The sequence below is a fragment of the Schistocerca serialis genome, chromosome 1 (assembly GCF_023864345.2).
Source record: "Schistocerca serialis cubense isolate TAMUIC-IGC-003099 chromosome 1, iqSchSeri2.2, whole genome shotgun sequence".
NCBI classification, from domain to species: Eukaryota; Metazoa; Arthropoda; class Insecta; order Orthoptera; family Acrididae; genus Schistocerca; species Schistocerca serialis.
Genome location: NC_064638.1, coordinates 259,262,603 through 259,281,837, shown reverse-complemented (window position 1 = coordinate 259,281,837; position 19,235 = coordinate 259,262,603). Strand labels below are relative to the sequence as shown.

The following is a 19,235-nucleotide window of genomic DNA, read 5'->3' as shown; positions in this document are numbered from 1 at the left end:
ACCCACCCAAAGTTGTAAACAACCATGCCTGAGCAGCGTCTATTAGACGGAGAGGGTGCGACAGCCGAGCAGTTCCAGTCATTCCACCAGGAAGGAAGTACACGGCTCGTGTTCTCTGTAGTTCAACATGCATAGACGGTCAATACCACGGTTCGAACGCGTCTGCATTGTTACTTTTTGCCAGGAAAGGCTCTCAACAAGGGAAGTGTCGAGGCGTCTCGGAGTGAACCAAAGCGATGATGTTGACATGGAGGAGATACAGAGAGACAGGAACTGTCGATTACATGACTCGGTCAGGCCGCCCAAGAGCTACTACTGCAGTGGATGACCGCTACGTACGAATTATGGCTCGGAGGAGCCCTGACAGCACCGCCACCATGTTGAATAATGCTTTCCGTGCAGCCACAAGACGTCGTGTTACTACTCAAACTGTGCGCAATAGGCTGCATGATGCGCAATTTCACTCCCGACGTCCGTGGCGAGGTCCATCTTTGCAACCACGACACCATACAGCGCGGTACACATGGACCCAACAACATGGCGAATGGATAGCGTTCTCTTCACCGATGAGTATCGCATATGCCTTCAACCAGCCGAGACGGGGCATATGACGATAAAAGTGGACTCGATTCCTTTTGGTCGTATCATTCACCCTGAGCGGGAATCAAGTAGTGTCGCGAACTTAAAAGGAGACGTACATAAGATTACGACATAAGGAAGCGGACAGTGACATATGGAGGTCTGGATAGGACCGGGGAGCGTGCGTGGAATGGATGGCTGCTAGCAATAAGCTGGAAATCCGCCTTCAAGTGCCAGTCCAGCACAAATTTTCATATGTTACAACTGGCTAATACATCTAGAGCCATTCGCATTCATCGAATAATTTGTAACAATATTGCATACAGCTGCTAGTCATTTTCTTCTACGTGGCTTGCACAGGCTCAATAAATCTGAAGAATGAGATTTTTTCACCAGATCGTGTACAGCTTTTATTTACTTATTTATTTATTTATTTCACATTACCAGTTTGAGGCACTGTCCATTGTCAAGTCAGCCAGAAAAAATAGCAACACACAAAAAACAGCTGAACACCAATAAAGTAACTAATTTGACGTACTATTACACAACAATAATATTTACCTCGAGTAACATGCGTGCTACATCGTCGCCATTAATTTAAAAATCGCGTTTTATTCATAAGCGTCCTTATTTAAAATATGAAGGTCATTACATGAAAGTGCTCAATAGAACAAAAGTATTATCACGTTACTTAAATTTCACGTCCAGTTGATTTATATTTCTATATAAAACATTTTTCACATAACTATTAAGAGAGCACACTGGATCGCATTCGGGAGGACGACGGTTCAATCACACGTCCGGCCATACTGATTTAGGTTTTTCGTGATTTCCCTAAATCGCTCCAGGCAAATTCTGGGATGGTTCCTTTGAAAGGGCACGGCCGACTTCCTTCCCTACTCCGATGAGACCGATGACCTCGCTGTTTGGTCTCTTCCCCCCAAACAAGCCAACCCCCCAAAACATATCAATTGTTGTAAGATGCGTGTGCTTTTATCCTCTGAGTGACAGTTCAAAATTTCCGATGTGAATTGCACTTTTGACACATCGTTGAGTGAGTGCAAACAGTATGTTTCCTAGGAAATATTGCAAGGTTTGTTTTCTTAGTACTTCTGGCTGGATGTGACGTTTAAATAACGTGGAAATACTTTTGTTCTCACAAGCTCTTTCATCTCATGCACCTTTATATTTTAGATGACGAAATGGCGCGCGAATTTTAAATTAATGACGACAATGTAACGAAATACGTTCCTCGAGGTAATTATTGTGTTGTGTAATGGTACATACAATTAGTTACATGATCTGTGTTCAGCTGGTTTTTGCTACTGTGTGTTGCTATGTTTTCAGACACACTTGAGATAGGCAATGCCTGAAACTGATAGTATGAAAAATAAAACAGAAATTGTACACAGACTGGTGAAAAATGTCGTTCTTCAAAATAAGCTGCTAACTGTAAAATCATATTTAATAAATTTAGTCTAAAACTTTGGTATCCTTATCCCCTGTGTTCTTCAGTATAAGAACATGTCAATATTTTCTCATCTAGCTTTTTAATCTGTCGCATCCTGCATCCTCAAGGACTTCAAAATATAAGGACCTGGCGATACCAGTAACAACTGCAGTATATAATAAGAAAAAAGTAATATTACTTTTGATTAGATGATACCTCTGTGGAACAGTACCTTGTCTGACTGATATAGTCCCGATGATCACTTGGCGTTCCACTCATTTGTGTTGTCAGTGAGGCCACTGACGTTGTAGCTGTCACTGAAGACTGGGCTGTCTTTTGGAACGTCACACCCAAAGCCGGCCTCAGAAGTGGTGGAAACTTTTTTCCCATTGCTGGAACTGATGCTGTTGCTTTCGTTAATTGGACTGCATTCTGAAGTGACTGTGATTTTACTACAACGTTTCTTGTAAATTTTGCCTGAGTCTGGGCTTTGGAAGAGATCGTAGCAGGAGTGATCAAAGATTCTTTGGTTCCTGGTACTGAGGACAATGTTGTCAAGGATAAAGGTCGTACTGTTTTACCGACAGAAACGTTGGATGCTAACTGTAGCTGTGGAGTACAGATGACAGATGGTGAGAGCTGGATCACAGAAGGTGTCAGGGGCCCGGGACTTTCTGCACGTACCGTCACTAGTGTTGGACTAACAGTACTCTTGGGCTGAATGGTGGCTGTAGACTTCTGAAGGACGCTGCCCGGCTGTGACAGAATGAATGCTAACGGTGCTGGCTGTACCAGCAGCTGTGGCACCTGACAGCCAGTTGTGGCCCGAAACGTCTGCAGCTGAGGAACAGGCACTCCAATCAGCGGACGCGCAGCTGTAGCAGCTGTAGAATTTCTGATGGCTGGAATGGCTATTTTCGGTTGTAGTTGTGTCGTCATCGTCGGTACCACTGGGATCTGAATCGACAGTGGAGAAATTTGGAGTGGGGGAGGTACTGAAGGAGTCAGTTGACGAACACTGCCAACGGGATGCTGTGCCGCCGACTTTTTCGCAGTCACGAGGCGTATTCTGTGCTTCGCCTGTGCCGTATGGGATGTCGTCTGATGCCCTGGCGGTGAGCAGTTTGAAGCTGTTGAGGTAGCTGACTTCAGTGTCGAGGACTGCAGTTTCCTTTTGGGCAGGGACTGCCCCACTGTTTGTTCCTCGGGTTCCAGCAGAGTCCGATCGTCAGAATGCAGTGTTGTGGGCTCTGGTTTCACTTTCACAGATGAGACTTCTTCGTCGGCTGGCTGGGCAGTCAGCTCACCAGGCTGCAACTGTTTGAGGTTGTCGGCAGATCCACCAGAAGCGACGCAGCTCTCGGGCTCTTGCACAGTAGGTAGTGCGGCTGGGTTCGCCGCTGGCAGGTCTTTAGAGCTGCCCGCCGACTTGGCCTGCCTCTTCCGCTTCCGCGGCTGGCGCTCGAGTGGATGGTCGACGGAGACTGGGTCGTCGGCGCGCTGGTAGATGCCCGTGGCGTACGACGCGGCGCATTCGCTATCGGGGAAGGCGTTGGGGTGCGCGACCACCAGGTGGGCACGGAAGTCGGCCGCCATGTTGCAGCCGAAGTCGCACAGGTGGCACTGGTACATGTACTTCCCCTGGTGCTTCGCGGTGCTCAGAACGTGTTTACGTAGGTTTTCCTGCGAGCAGAAACAGTTAAGGTTGAGAGATCAGTGCAAGAATAAGCCAAACGTCTGAACACGTATTATGATATTCTAGTATCAAGTGACAATAGATCACAGTAGCATAAACAACAATTCAACACAGCGATTACTAAAATCTAAGATATCTTGCCAAAGCAATTTGGGCATCCTGCTGAACGCTATCTGCATAAAAAATCAAACACAATAAATGATTAATGTATATTTTCGGGAATACGTTTGTCTCGGTAACATATATAAGAGATTGGCATTCCAAGATTACAGGCTAATGTATGTGCAAATACGCCGTTGCAAATACGAAATTCTCGCACTTTAACAACCGCCAGAATGTTGACTGCAAACATGCAAACGTGCGTGCACTGTGTTGTACAGGTGCTGGATGTCAGTTGGTGGAATGGAGTTCAATGCCTGTTGGACATGATCGGTCAATACAGGGACGGTTAATGTTGGTTGTGGATGATGCTAGAGTTGTTGTCTGATGATATCCCATGCGTGCTCGATTACAGACAGATTTGGTGATCGAGGAGCCAAGGCAATATGTCGACACTATGTAGAGCATGTTGCGCTACAGCAGCGGTATGCGGGCGAGCGTTATCCTGTTGGAAAACATCCCCTGGGCTTCTGTTCATGAATGCCAGCACAACAGGTCGAATCACCAGACTGACGGACATATTTGCAGTCAAGCTGCGTGGGATAACCACGAGGGCGCTCCTGCTAACATACGGGTTCGCACCTCGGACTATAAATCCAGGTGTAGGTCCAATGAGTGTAGCACGCAAATGGGTTGTTTGCAGGCCCTCAACTGCTCTCCTCCTAACCAAAACACAGCCATCACTAGAGCTGAGACAGAACCAGCTTTCACCACAAAACACAACAGACCTCTACCCTGCATTCCAATGAGCTCTCACTTGATGTGGCCGAAGTCACAAATGGCGGTGGTTTGTGGTCACTGGAATGATTGCTACAGAGCTGTACTTGAAGTAAACGATTTCTAACAGTTCGCTGTGTGACTGTGGTGGAAACCTGCTCAAATAGCTGCTGCAGATGCAGTACGACGCGCCAGAGCCATACACCGAACACGACAGTCTTCCCTCCCGGTAGTACCACGCAGCCATTCGGCGTCCGGTCTTGTTGCGACTGCTCGCTCTCATGACCACCGCTGCCAGAAATCACGTACATTCTTGCCACATCTCTATGCAGTATCGTAGAAGGAACATTCAGCTTCTCGTAACCGTATTACATGACCTCGTTCAAACTCAGTGAGGTATTTATTATGGCATCTTTGTCGCCTTGAAGGCATTCTTATTTGGCATCAGGTCTCCACTTCCAATCTCAAAGGTAACTAATGCTCACGACCGTTACGGCGTGATTTAAAGCACTACTAGCGCCACTCTTATCCAACTGGTGCGAAATTTGAATGGACATAATCTTTCACATGTAGAAAGACGCCTGCCTGCAATCTTTCGTTTATGTCGCACAACTGCTTTAGGTCTCGCGATCTTTTTTCGGTCAATTTATTTGAACTCTACTTATCTACACTACTGGCCATTAAAATTGCTACACCACGAAGATGACGTGCTACAGACGCGAAATTTAACCGACAGGAAAAAGATGCTGTCATATGCAAATGATTAGCTTTTTAGAGCATTCACACATGGCTGGCGGCAGGGACGACACCTACAACGTTCTGACATGAGGAAAGTTTCCAACCGATTTCTCATACACAAACAGCAGTTGGCCGACGTTGCCTGGTGAAACGTTGTTGTGATGCCTCGTGTAAGGAGGAGAAATGCGTACCTTCACGTTTCCAACTTTGATAAACGTCGGATTGTAGCCTATCGCGATTGCGGTTTATCGTATCGCGACATTGCTGTTCGCGTTGGTCGAGATCCAATGACTGTTAGCAGAATATGGTATCGGTGGGTTCAGGAGGGTAATACGGAACGCCGTGCTGGATCCCAACGGCCTCGTATCACTAGCAATCGAGATGACAGGCATCTTATCCGCATGGCTGTAACGGATCGTGCAGTCACGTCTCGATCCCTGAGTCAACAGATGGGGCCGTTTGCAAGGCAATAACCATCTGCACGAACAGTTCAACAACGTTTGCAGCAGCATGAACTAACTGCTCGGAGACCATGGCTGCGGTTACCCTTGACACTGCGTCACAGACAGGAGCGCCTGCGATGGTGTACTCAACGACAAATCTGGGTGCATGAATGGAAAAACGTCATTTTTTCGGATGAATCCAGGTTCTGTTTACAGCATCATGATGGTCGCATCCGTGTTTGGCGACATCGCGGTGAGCGCACATTGGAAGCGTGTATTCGTCATCGCCATACTGGCGTATCACCCAGCGTGATGGGATTGGGTGCCTTTGGTTACACGTGTCGGTCACCTCTTGTTCGCACTGACGGCACTTTGAACAGTGGACGTTACATTTCAGATGCGTTACGACCCGTGGCTCTACGCTTCATTCGATCCCTGCGAACCCCTACATTTCAGTAGGATAATGCAGGACCGCATGTTGCAGGTCCTGTACGGGCCTTTCTGGATATAGAAAATGTTCGACTGCTGCCCTGGCCAGCATATTCTCCAGATCTCTCACCAATTTAAAACGTCTGGTCAATGGTGGCCGAGCAACTGGCTCATCACAATATGCCAGTCACTACTCTTGATGAACTGTGGTATCGTGTTGAAGCTGCATGGGCAGCTGTACCAGTACACGCCATCCAAGCTCTGTTTGACTCAATGCCCAGGCGTATCATGGCCGTTACTACGGATAGAGGTGGTTGTTCTGGGTACTGATTTCACAGGGTCTTTGCGTGAAAATGTAATCACATGTCAGTTCTAGTATAATATATTTGTCCAATGAATACCCGTTTATCATCTGCATTTCTTCTTGGTGTAGCAATTTTAATGGCCAGTTGTGTAATAATCCGCCGCTCGAGTGATATGCAGATGGATTCATAGTCGCGGCTATATTGTTCATACGGCTCGTACTTTCGCCTTCAGCAGCCGCAGTCCTACGGCGGGTGGAACGAGGAGTTCGTATCGAATGGTTCAAATGGTTCTGAGCACTATGGGACTTAACTACTGAGGTCATCAGTCCCCTAGAACTTAGAACTACTTAAGCCTAACTGACCTAAGGACATCACACACATCCATGCCCGAGGCAGGATTCGAACCTGCGACCGTAGCGGTCACGCGGTTCCAAACTGACGCGCTTAGAACCGCACGGCCACACCGGCCGGCAGTTCGTATCGATCAATGGCATAGATACGCCGACTCTCGAATCACTGACCTTGCCTTCTGGACATATATTTTGATTCGAAACTCTTTTGGATTACATGTAGTTACGACGACTCTGGCTTACATTCGTCAATGTTGATTACTGTTCATACTGCTTACAGTCGACATGACAGCGTTCTTCTGCAGTTCCGGCTATGTAATTAGTGCCGATCTTGTATTCCACACATTTCATGGTTCGTGGCATTGCCCTGCCTAGTTAGGCGTGGTGCACACTGAGTCCATCGATATGCGATACGACACATTTGCAATAAAAATCGCCTGACGCGACGCTTATCCGTCCGACACTTGTGTCCCCTCTGGAACGATATGATATACGACAGACATGCAGTGCGACTCGTCAGATGACAAGCAACAAGACAGCACGAATCACTTTTCTGTGACAGTTTCAGCCGCAATCATGAGCTTTTCTGAAGATAACATTATTGTGGCTTATCATTATTCGAAGCTCAAACAACTGAAAAAGAAAAGAAAGTACTCGGTGCGCCAGTACAATGCTATACAAAGATAGTTCGCTTGAGGTTTTTGTGATCTCTCTCAGCACATTCACAAATCCCGCGAATACTACAGAATCAGTTTCTATCAGCTGCTCTGCCAAAGCAGGACACAGATTTGCTGCTTGCTATTTCTTCTGCTGAGACTACTGATAAGCTGCTCATTACAATAACGTAAGTTGGCGAAAACTATGAATGACTTTAAAAATGCTGCCACGAAAAATTTCATTTTTTGAATGACCACCTAGTCTGTAGTTTTTTCGCAAATTTTGCTAAACTTCTCTCCCCACGTTGCTCTGAACAGTTTGTTCTGCATGCTGTCGTTCTTTGTCATAATAACAATAATAACGAGGATGTCAGTATAAATTTGGTTTGACAAACATAGACACACAAACTTCGGTTGATAAAATAAATGGATTCGAGGGAGACGAGTGGCCCGACCGAGGTTCCATCCTGTGACCTCGGCGTTTCCAGGCTTGAGTTTTATCGCTACACCACGAGGCCCGACGTGTATGTAGACAATTCATCTACAGTGCAAGTTTTGATGAGTAAGTTTAGGAATGTCATAATATGTAACATACAGGGCCGTATTTTTTTATTGTATTGACTTACATGCTTAAATATTTTATACAGCCATGAACCTTAGTATTTGATATATATTTCAAATTGATACCTCTACCGTTCCTGAGAATAACGGTCTGAACTGACAGACACGACAGATTGACAAAAAACGGGAAAAGAAGTATTTTTTATGCAATATAACTAAAAATTAACAATTTCCGGAATTTTTCCTTTACTTGTACTATAAAACCTTTCCTCTTGTCAAATTTCATGATTCTAAGTCAACGGAAAGCAACCTGTATGTGTTTTGCTGAGAAAGCTTGCCAGTATACGTGACATAAAAGGCCGTATCTTTTGATCACATTGGCTTCCAAAATTAAAGTTCTCACACCGACAAAGGTCCGTAGACCTTGACATGTAGCATAAAATTCCGCTTGATACCTCAACGTATTCCTGAAAAAAAGGGGTATTAACAATCGTAGAGACAGACAGACGGATCGAGGACAAAGTGGTCTTACAACGGTTCCGTTTTTAGCGATGAGGTGCGGAACCCTAAGAACTATTTCCCTTCAATTACAGCATTTTTGAATCCCCGCCTAATGTGATGGGCGTGACAAGCATTTGATGGTCGCCCGGTCGTCCAGAAGTCGCAACAAGTGTGGGAGTCTCTCTACAACGTCGCCGCGCTTGAGCAGTGCAGAATTTCAGTCGGAGAAACAGACCAGTCTGTGGTGGAGAGCTAATGAGGAAGGACAAGAAGCGAACAATAGAGATTGGTGTGATCAGTACGGACTGAGCTACGCCCTCGCTTGGCCGGCAGCGTGGTAAAGTCTGTGCGTGAATTAGAGTCAACTTGCTGTCAACACGGACACACTGATTCCTGGTCCTGGCGTCTTGGCTGCAGGGAAGATCTTGCTGACGGTGCACAAGTGGATGTTGCCCTTGGTGTGTGCTCTTGAACGGATGTGCACAAGAAGAGTGTCGTGGCGGTGATGCTTGACGGAAACATCGGTTGAACACTCTGGTTGAGATTCACATTCACGCTGTGCTAGCAGTTGGAAGGTTCAGTGTTTTCCTGTTTGCCACTGTCCTAACTGAAGAGTGGGAGGTGGGGTTGGTGGGAGAGGGGAGAGGGAGGGAGGGAGGGAGGGAGGGAGGGAGAGAGAGAGAGAGAGAGAGCGGGGAGGATGGGGGGGAGAGATGTGTTCTTATTCTGTTGGTAAAAGCTATCTTCAACAGGTTAGATTAACCTTTCTTAGATGTAATCTGCTGGCCTAGTGTCCAAATTCTAACACAGCGCAGGCCTTTTTGTGTGCTATCTATCGTAAAGCCATTGTATAACTATCTCATGAATCGGTACTGAGAACGTTATGCATCGGTTGTCAAACGTATAATATTTTCATAACAACATGTATCGTCCTACGTTATCCCGCTATCGAACGCCATAAAAGAAGGAAAATAATCAATACATCGTAAATACTACATACACCTCAGTATACCGTCCCTTAGTACAACATACCTTACTGCTTTTGAAGCTACCATTACACACCGTCAAAAGCAAAAGCCAGCTGAAAACATACATCGTCAAACATAGTGGCACAGCTAAAAACTAAAGGCAGCTGCCTTCACCTACCAAAGATAATACTTTTCCGCAACGCGTAAGTCACAGCCTTAAATATGCTACTGTCTATCATAAAATCTGTGAACATATATGTCAAGTCCTAGTAGATTTTAAAAACGAATGCTACACCTATGTTGTAATTTACTGGGGCTTGACATATAATGATCACAGATTCTGTCAGGGACAGTAGCATCGCTGAGGGTGAGACATACGCGTTGCAAAAAAGTACTGTCTGCTGCCTTGAGTTCAGAGCTGTGCCTTGAGAGTATAACATACCAACATGTGATGCTCTACGAAGAGTTTTATGTCTGACAATTCATGTTTGCTGCAGGACTTTTACTTCAGACGGTGCCTAATGGCACAGAAGTTCTAAGAAATGTTATGCTATAGGACAAGATGAATATTTACATGGTTCTCAGTACATGTAGTTTTGCGATGTACTGATTTGTTTCCTTGCTTTTTTGGCACTTTGTAATTGGGTAACGTAATTCTGAAACATATTCTGATAAAAGCATCGCACGTTTGACAAATGGCGCGTAACATGCTCAATATCGGCTTTTTGTGTCTTGCTAAATTGTCTACTTCTTGCTGGCTTTAGTGAGTTGGCAAAGTTAATGTCAGCTTCTGAGTGATTTTTGTCAGCTCTCATTTGCGTTTTATTTAGAATTTATGTATTTATTGCTCTGTCCATTTTGTACGTTTAATTAGTTGTAGGTATGAATATTTGCCTTGTGACCCATTTTATTGCAAACCAACGTTTATTTAACGTGTCAGGAGTTTGTTAAATTGAGATTTAGTTGAAAATATACATCCATATTCATTTTTATTTCTTGGATTTGAGAGCAAGTAAGCATTTCTTTATTGTGTTATTTAAACTTATATGCTATGTTTTGCTGAATTTTGTTATTAATAAATAACAACAAAACTGACAAGCCTTTACGTCCCTATGCGGCCGAACGGTTCTAGGCGCTTCAGTCTGGAACCGCGCAACCACTACTGTCGCAGGTTCGAATCCTGCCTCGGGCATGGATGTGTGTGATGTCCTTAGGTTAGTTAGGTTTAAGTAGTTCTAAGTTCTATGGGACTGATGACCTCAGATGTTAAGTCCCATAGTGCTCAGTGCCATTTTTGAACCTTTGCGTCCCCTCAGGCGCAAGCCACTTACGACTCCCACCGTTCCCTGCGCCACAACTATGACCAGGCCAAGTCAAATCACACGAAAACAGCTGAGTTTAAATATGCTTCGACCGAAGTGATGCGGTAGTTAACAGACTCGCATTCTGGTTGAATGAGGTTCAAATCTCCGCCTGGCTATACAGATTAAATATTTTCGTGGTTTAGGTATGTTTCCCCCTGACAGGGGGTTGGGAGGGGGAGGGGAGCGTTATCATGTGGGTATGAGATCTCACCCTTCTCCTCCCTCCCCCCCCCCCCCCCCCTCACATTTTCGTAACAGCGTTTATACTTTTATGTGTCAATTTTCACATTTTTATCTAACTGTTAAAGAATAAAGTAACATGAAATCAAAGAGTCTCCAAAACGGCAAGCGGTTCTAGAAAATTACAAGCTATGTTTCTAACAAAGGATACTTTCCAGTTTCTTGCCCACATGGATGTCCCTGCGTCCATATCATCTGCGTGGAACGTTCCAGACAGATGAAGGCGTACATCCATATGACGGCAGTACCTGCTACCAAGATCAAAACCAATACGGTTACGGAGTCTACCAGTAGGATCGACATTCAACAGAAAAAGCGGTAAGAGGAGACAGAAACCCCCGCCCCCCTATGCGCCTACTAAGAAAATGAAAACATAAACACTGACGTTCGGAACGCAGGCGGAAACGACTGAAAAAATGTTTCAAATGGCTCTGAGCACTATGGGACCTAACTTCTAAGGTCATCAGTCCCCTAGAACTTAGAACTACTTAAACCTAACTAACCCAAGGACATCACAAACATCCATGCCCGAGGCAGAATTCGAACCTGCAACCGCAGCGGTCACGTGGCACCAGACTGTAGCGCCTAGAACCGCTCGGCCACCCCGGCCGGCGGAAATGACTGAAAGCAGCAGCTTTCCTCGCCATATGTACGTTCGCGTAGCCACATTCTGAAACCTGTGTTCATAATCTTAGTGCTAAGTGAATTGCTAAATTCACACTTCGATTTTACACCATGTAAAACCCGATGACGTCAAAGCTACGCAATTCTTGCTGTTATTACTAGGATCAACTGTGTAACACACCCACTCTCAATTATTTGGACGAATGCTTTTCAAACGTTGTATGTCTCCGAACTTTTCTTTTTTTTTGGTGTGTGGAATCTTATGGGACTTAACTGCTATGGTCATCAGTCCCTAAGCTTACAGACTACTTAACCTAAATTATCCTAAGGACAAACACACCCACCCATGCCCGAGGGAGGACTCGAACCTCCGCCGGGACCAGCCGCACAGTCCATGACTGTAGCGCCACAGACCTCTCGGTTAATCCCGCGCGGCGTCTCTGAACTCCAGTCCCTTTTAAATTACGCTATAAAAGTGTACTAACCACTGATGTATGCATATTGTTATTATTCCTCTTGGCCGAGCGGTTCTAGGCGCTACAGTCTGGAACCGCGCGACCGCTACGGTCGCAGATTCGAATCCTCTCTCGGGCATGGATGTGTGTGATGTCCTTAGGTTAGTTAGGTTTAGGTAGTTCTAAGTTCTGGGGCACTGAAGAACACAGCAGTTAAGTCCCATAGTGCTCAGAGCCATTTGAGCAATTATTCCTCTATAACAAGAGGCTTCGTGGCTCAGTTGTTTCGTGTAACTTTTTGTTTTTATTACCATTATTAATATTATTATAATTATTCCTCTTCCTACATCCACATCATCTACATCAATACTCCGCAGCCCACCTGGCGACTTGTGACGGAGGGTACTTCTGACACCAGACTGATTCCTTTTTCCCCTTTCCATTCGCGAATGGCGTGTGTGAAGAATGTTTGTCGATAAGCCTCTCACTTACCAATTTTCTCATCGTGGTCTTTCCGCTATATGAATGTTGGAGGAATAATACGTTGCTAACTCTTTCTGGAAAGTACTCCCTCGATATTTCAGTAGCAAACATCTCCGAAATCCACAACGCCTCTCTTGTAGCGTATGCGACTGCAGTTCGTTGAACGTCTCGGTAATGCTCTCACGTCGACTAAACGATTCGGTGACGAAACGCGCCGCTCTTCGTTGGATCTTCTCTCTCTACCTCCCTCTGTCTGTCTTTATCTGTCCTACCTGGTAAGGGTCACAGACTGGTGAACAACATTCAAATATCGGTCGAACAAGCACCTTGTAAGCCACTTCTTTCGTGGATGAGTAACATTCCCTTACCATTCTTCCTATGGATCTTAGTCTGGCGTCTGCATTTCCCACAACTTGTTTTATGTAGTCATTCCACTAACGGTCGCCCTGAACAGTTACTTCCAATTAAAATTGCTACACCACGAAGATGAAGCGCTATAGACGCGAAATTTAACCGACAGGAAGAAGATGCTGTGATATCCAAATGATTAGCTTTTCAGAGCATTCACACAAGGTTGGAGCCGGTGGTAACACCTACAACGTGCTGGCATGAGGAAAGTTTCCAACCGATTTCTCATACACAAACAGCAGTTGACCGGCGTTGCCTGGTGAAACGTTATTGTGTTGCCTCGTGTAAGCAGTAGAAATGCGTACCATCACGTTTCAGACTTTTATAAACGTCGGATTGTATCCTATCGCGATTGCGGTTTATCGTATCGCGACATTGCTGTTCGCGTTGGTCGAGATCCGATGACTGTTAGCAGAATATGGTATCGGTGGGTTCAGGAGGGTAATACGGAACGCCGTGCTGGATCCCAACGGCCTCGTATCACTAGCAGTCGAGATGACAGGCATCTTATCCGCATGGTTGTAACGGATCGTGCAGCCACGTCTCGATCCCTGAGTCAACAGATGGGGACGTTGGCAAGGCAACAACCATCTGCACGAACAGTTCGACGACGTTTGCAGCAGCACGGACTATCAGCTAGGAGACCTTGGCTGCGGTTACCCTTGACGCTGCATCACAGACAGAAGCGCCTGCGATGGTGTACTCAACGACGAACCTGGGGGCACGAATGGCAAAACCTCATTTTTTCGGATGAGTCCAGGTTCTGTTTACAGAATCATGATGGTCGCATCCGAGTTTGGCGCCATCGCGATGAACGCACATTGGAAGTGTGTGTTCGTCATCGCCATACTGGCGTATCACCCGGCGAGATGGTATGGGGTGCCACTGGTTACACATCTCGCTCACCTCTTGTTCGCACTGGCGGCACTTTGAACAGTGGACATTACATTTCAGATGTGTTACGACCCGTGGCTCTACCCTTCATTCGATCCCTGCGAAACCCTAGATTTCATTAGCATAATGCACGACCGTATATTGTAGGTCCTGTACGAGCCTTTCTGGATACAGAAAATGTTCTACTGCTGCCCTGGCCAGCACATTCTCCCGATCTCCCACCAATTGAAAACGTGTGGTCAATGGTGGCCGAGCAACTGGCTCGTCACAATATGCCAGTCATTACTCTTGATGAACTGTGGTATCATGTTGAAGCTGCATGGGCAGCTGTATCTGTGCACGCCATCCAAGGTCTGTTTGACTCAATGCCCAGGCGTATCAAGGCCGTTATTATGGGCAGCGGTGGTTTTTCTGGGTACTGATTTCTTAGGATCTATGCACCCAAATCGCGTGAAACGTAATCACATGTCAGGTCTAATATAATATATTTGTCCAATGAATACCGTTTATCATCTGCATTTCTTCTTGGTGTAGCAATTTTAATGACAGTAATATATATATATATATATATATATATATATATATATATATATATATATATATATATGACTTCGGTTTCTTTGTAGCTAGGTAGGGTCGCTTCAAAGATATGAAGGTCAACTTTGTTTTTTAAAATAGGATGTTATAGTTTGGTACTTGTTTTCTGATAGTAGCTATCGCCACGAATCCAATGATGCGTAACAGTAAGGTCTTTGAAGGTAAACTAAGGTCAAAAAGGTGGCATGAACGACCATATAGAGAAGGTGTTCGAAGTGATGACCATTGGTATCAGTGCAGTTGTGCAATCTTCTTATTATGGATTTAGTGGTATTCCTTATCACATGGACACTTATTGAAGCACTTGCTCTGACAATTCTCTCTCGCATATCTTCAGGTGCAGTTGGAACATTTTTATAAACAATGTATTTTACGAATTCCCACAAGAAGAAATCCAAAGGCGTCAAGTCTGGCGAACGAGCCGGCCACGTCACATCTTCTCCGCGTCCAATCCAACGATTTGGAAATTGTCTCTGCAACTCATTTCTAGCCATCAGCGAAAAATGTGGCAGACACTCATCGTGTTGATGCCACTTTCTGTTCCTTGTTCCTAAAGGTATTTCTTCCAATAATAGACATAATGTTTCTTGCAGGAATGTGGTATACTTCCTAGCATTAAGGTTTCCTTCGATGAAATAGAGGCCTATGATTGTGTCCTCCAGAATCTCACACCATACATTCACCGACCACGGTTTTTGGTGTGCAACTTGCCGCAGCCAACATGGATTATCAGTTGCCCAATAATGCATGTTATGCAAATTAACATTTTCATGGTTCGTGAATGTAGCCTCGTAAGTAAATAAAATCAAATTAATAAACGTGTCCTCCCTCTGAATCTGAAGTTGAGCCCATCGGCAGAATTCAATGCGACGCATACAGGCCGTGACAGTTAATTCTTGGTGGAGACTGATATGGTAAGGATGATATTTCTGGCGCTGCAGAACACGAACAACACTACTCTGGCTCATGCTAGATTCCACTGCGATTTCACGCAAACTAACACAAGGATCTCGAACCATAGTGGCAAGAGTACTAATTCCCGTTTCCGCGTTAGTAACGTTCCTTTGCCGGATATGTTTCCGATGCGTTAAATACCCAGTTGTTGCCAATTTATCATACACATATTTAAATGTACGACGTGTAGCGTGAGTACGCTGAGGATATCTTTCAGCGTATAAGTCTCTAGCTCTCACTGAATTTCGTTGGCATTCTCCGTAAATGGGAAGCATATCGACTTGTTCTTCAAAGAGATACATTATTCACATTTGCTTGATTCGACGATACTAGTCTTACAGTTCCTATTAGTGTTGTATTGTGAAACCGTCGAATGGTGTTTACATATCAGTGGCACATTAGATGGATTCGCCGTATTCAGCGAATATTTACTATTTGTACGATGTACGAGCATGTGATTCGATAAGGGCCGAAGTGATAAAGAATACCACTCAATCCTTGATAAGAAGATTGCAGCACTGCATTGATACCATTGGTCATCACTTCTAACACCTTCTCTAAATGGAAGTTCATGCCATCTTTTTGACCTTCGTTGACCTTCAACGAGCTTACTGTTACACATCATTGGATTCGTCTCGATAGCCACCTGTCAGATGTACCAAACTACAGCATCCCATTTAAAAAAACAAAGTTCACGTTCATATCTCCGACGCGACGCCACCTAGCAACAAAAAACCTACGTCATAATATGGCCCCCGATGTCCCATGCAACATTTGTCCCACAAATTTTTCAGCTCCTATCATAATCCCGCAGTTATTCCAGGTGGCAATAGTTAGTGACTCACCCTGTATACAACGGCATCATCTACGAATTGTCTTAAAGAGCTCCCAGCGCTTTCTACTGGATTAGTTACGTAGGTCCATTTTTTGAACAGTAACAGTCCTATCACACTTCCCTGAGATACTGCTGAAATTACCTTTACTTTTGTCGATTTTGTCCGGTTAAAAGCAACGTCTTGAGATATATCTCCAAGGAAGTCCTCTTCTCTGTTCATTTATATAGTCCTAGAGCGGGTTTGAAGTTGTTAGCTTTATGTGGCAGGTTCTTTCTCTTTTCCTCTTTCCTTCTCTTCATGAAATCGCTACGTTGTTCCTTGCATTCCTTTGTCCACTGTTTTTCAGTTTTTTTTATATTAAATATAAATATGTGATTTGCAACAACGATTACAAAGGCTTTGCGTTCGCTGTTGGTGGTCCCTACTGTGACATCTCTCCCCATATGATTCGACCAATTCTGATTCTGCAACTGTGAAAACAGAACTTCTAGCATCTTCTGCGTCCATATTGAGTCAATGAACTTGTCCATTGCTGTGTATAGATTTGTAGTTTTTCTTTTAATCCATGTGTATTTTATATAAGTGGGATCATAAATTTTTGTTAGAATGTTCCGATGTGCCTTTAGAATGTCATCAATTTATGAATGCCGTCCTCGACACATAGTTTCGGCGGCATATAGTCCTTCAGGGAAGATAATTCTCTTGTAATGCCGAAGTTTCTCATTACGTGACATCATTTTTTCCCATGTTATTCTGAACGCTTTCTGGACTTTGGTGGCTGTTTCTAAATTGGCTTTACTGTCTGGTCAAGATGGTGCTACGACTTCAAGATATTCTTAAGAAGACTCAGATCAAACTGCCCCATATATCGCTTCTAGTAGGGATGTTCTGCTATTTTTATTTAAATCTTCCATCAAATGAATGTATCATTTTTGGAATCGTGTCGTTGATTCTATATTGCGTAACTTCCCTATTACGTAATTACTTTCCTCATTAATTTTAATGACGATAGACAGATCATCAGTCTTTATCCCACTCTGTGACGACTTTGTCTAACACAGTGTTATTATTATTATTATTTTATATGCAAGCGAAGGAAATAATATGTTTTGCATGTAACGTGTAATTTTGAATGTATGCAGTTTGATTAACAAAAATTGGGCAGGTTACTTTCATTTACAAAAAATCTGAAAACGTCATTCATACGATTAACATAAATGTCGGTTGTTGATTTTCTTGTAACAATCGTGAAATCCTTATTTTTGGAAAAAGTTAAATCCCATACTAATTGCTGCAATTCCGCTGTTTTATTTCTCTAATTTACATCTAAAAGCAGTTCAAATATATAACATAGCGAAGAGAAAATGTTCTACAAGAAGAACTAAAAACAATTAAAGTTGTCTAGAAGATGTTACTGTGGGTACAAAAAGTTCGCTGCTATGTTTGCCCTTTTATCACCATGACATTGTTAATATTAATTTCTTTTTTAATGTAAATAATTTAAGGATATACTGATATTGGTTAATCTGTATATCAACATTTGTAAAACCTTGCAATTCCTGTACTTCAATTCAATAAAATCTTCAGTTAAAAAAATTGTTGAAGTGCCTGATAACAGATCTAAAGATTTCTGGTTCGATTCGAAAACCTTTATCTGTCGCTTTTGACTTCTTTCATCTCCATCAATGTTTGTTGATGTCAGAAATGTCGAGCAGCGAAGGGGTTCGGAATCCACATTAAACTGTAGGTCCGTCTACAACTGGCTACGTAAGTCAGATCAAATATCGGAAGCTTTACCCTTTTTATTCCACTAAAACATTTTGTATATAATTTATTGCTATTATTGTGAGAAAGTATTACAAGGCCAACAGCCTGAAGCCAAATCCAAGCAAAGCAGTAATAAGCCCTTTCCTTGTCCGTAACAAATATACTAACTACTGGTTGAAAGTCTCATGATTGGAAACTCCTCTCAGTCACAGGTCTTACCCCTAAAGACACCAGGTATTCTTGATAGGAGTCTGACATTCAGGGAACATTATAACAATGTCAGAATGAAGGTCGCTGCAAGAAACAATACCATGCAAAATGTCAGAGGCACAAATTGGAGAGCAAGCACGCGCATATTTAGGGCATCGGCTCCAGCCTTATGCTACTCGGCAGCGGAGTATGCGTGCCCTGTGTGGTGCCTGTCCTGGCACTCGAGACAAGTTGATAATGCTCTTAACCAAGCTGCCAGGTGACAGGATGCTTGGCATCAAACCCCATTCGAGAAGATCAGTGCTATGGCAGGAGTAGAGCACTTGACATCAGGTAGAGAGTAACAGAGAAATCCGAAAGGGGCAAAGTCAACACTGACGAAGACGCCCACTTCATGGGAATCATCCTGTTTCGACGCCTTCACAACAGGACAAGATTAATCTCAAGTACCATCTCCTTACTGAATCAAAGGCGTAAGAGAAGCTTCGACGCTGGAAGGGAAGAGCCAAAAGTGGTTGGATACTACCAAAAGAGGAGCTATCCTCGGGAAACAGCCTGTTATGGCCAACATGGAGGTCACTTAATTCGCTTCACGCGGGCATTACCCGAAGTAAAACTGGCATGTTAAAATGGGGCTCGGCGACAACCAAGATGTGTCACAGCAGGCGATGATCCATTTCCTTCATTATCCTGCTTACACCATCTCATCAGGCATCGTGATGCAAGAGGATCTGGCATTAGGAAGCCCAAAAGAAGTGCACCTGCTGAGACACAAATTAAATTTAGGGGGAGAGAGAGTGACTTTAGCAAATTGTATCTCCCCCAATGAACCGAATACTGGATCCGCAACT

At 44.2% G+C, this 19,235-nt stretch overlaps 1 protein-coding gene across 1 annotated transcript in view; it reads right to left on the bottom strand.

Moving 5' to 3' along the window:
- The window catches only part of LOC126464665 (zinc finger protein 236), an 864,481-nt gene that overhangs the window by 24,399 nt on the left and 820,847 nt on the right, over nt 1-19,235 (bottom strand). The window contains exon 13 of the mRNA XM_050096252.1: nt 2,262-3,712. Within this exon, the coding sequence (XP_049952209.1) occupies nt 2,262-3,712 (1,451 nt within the window). The remainder of the gene's footprint in view (nt 1-2,261; nt 3,713-19,235) is intronic.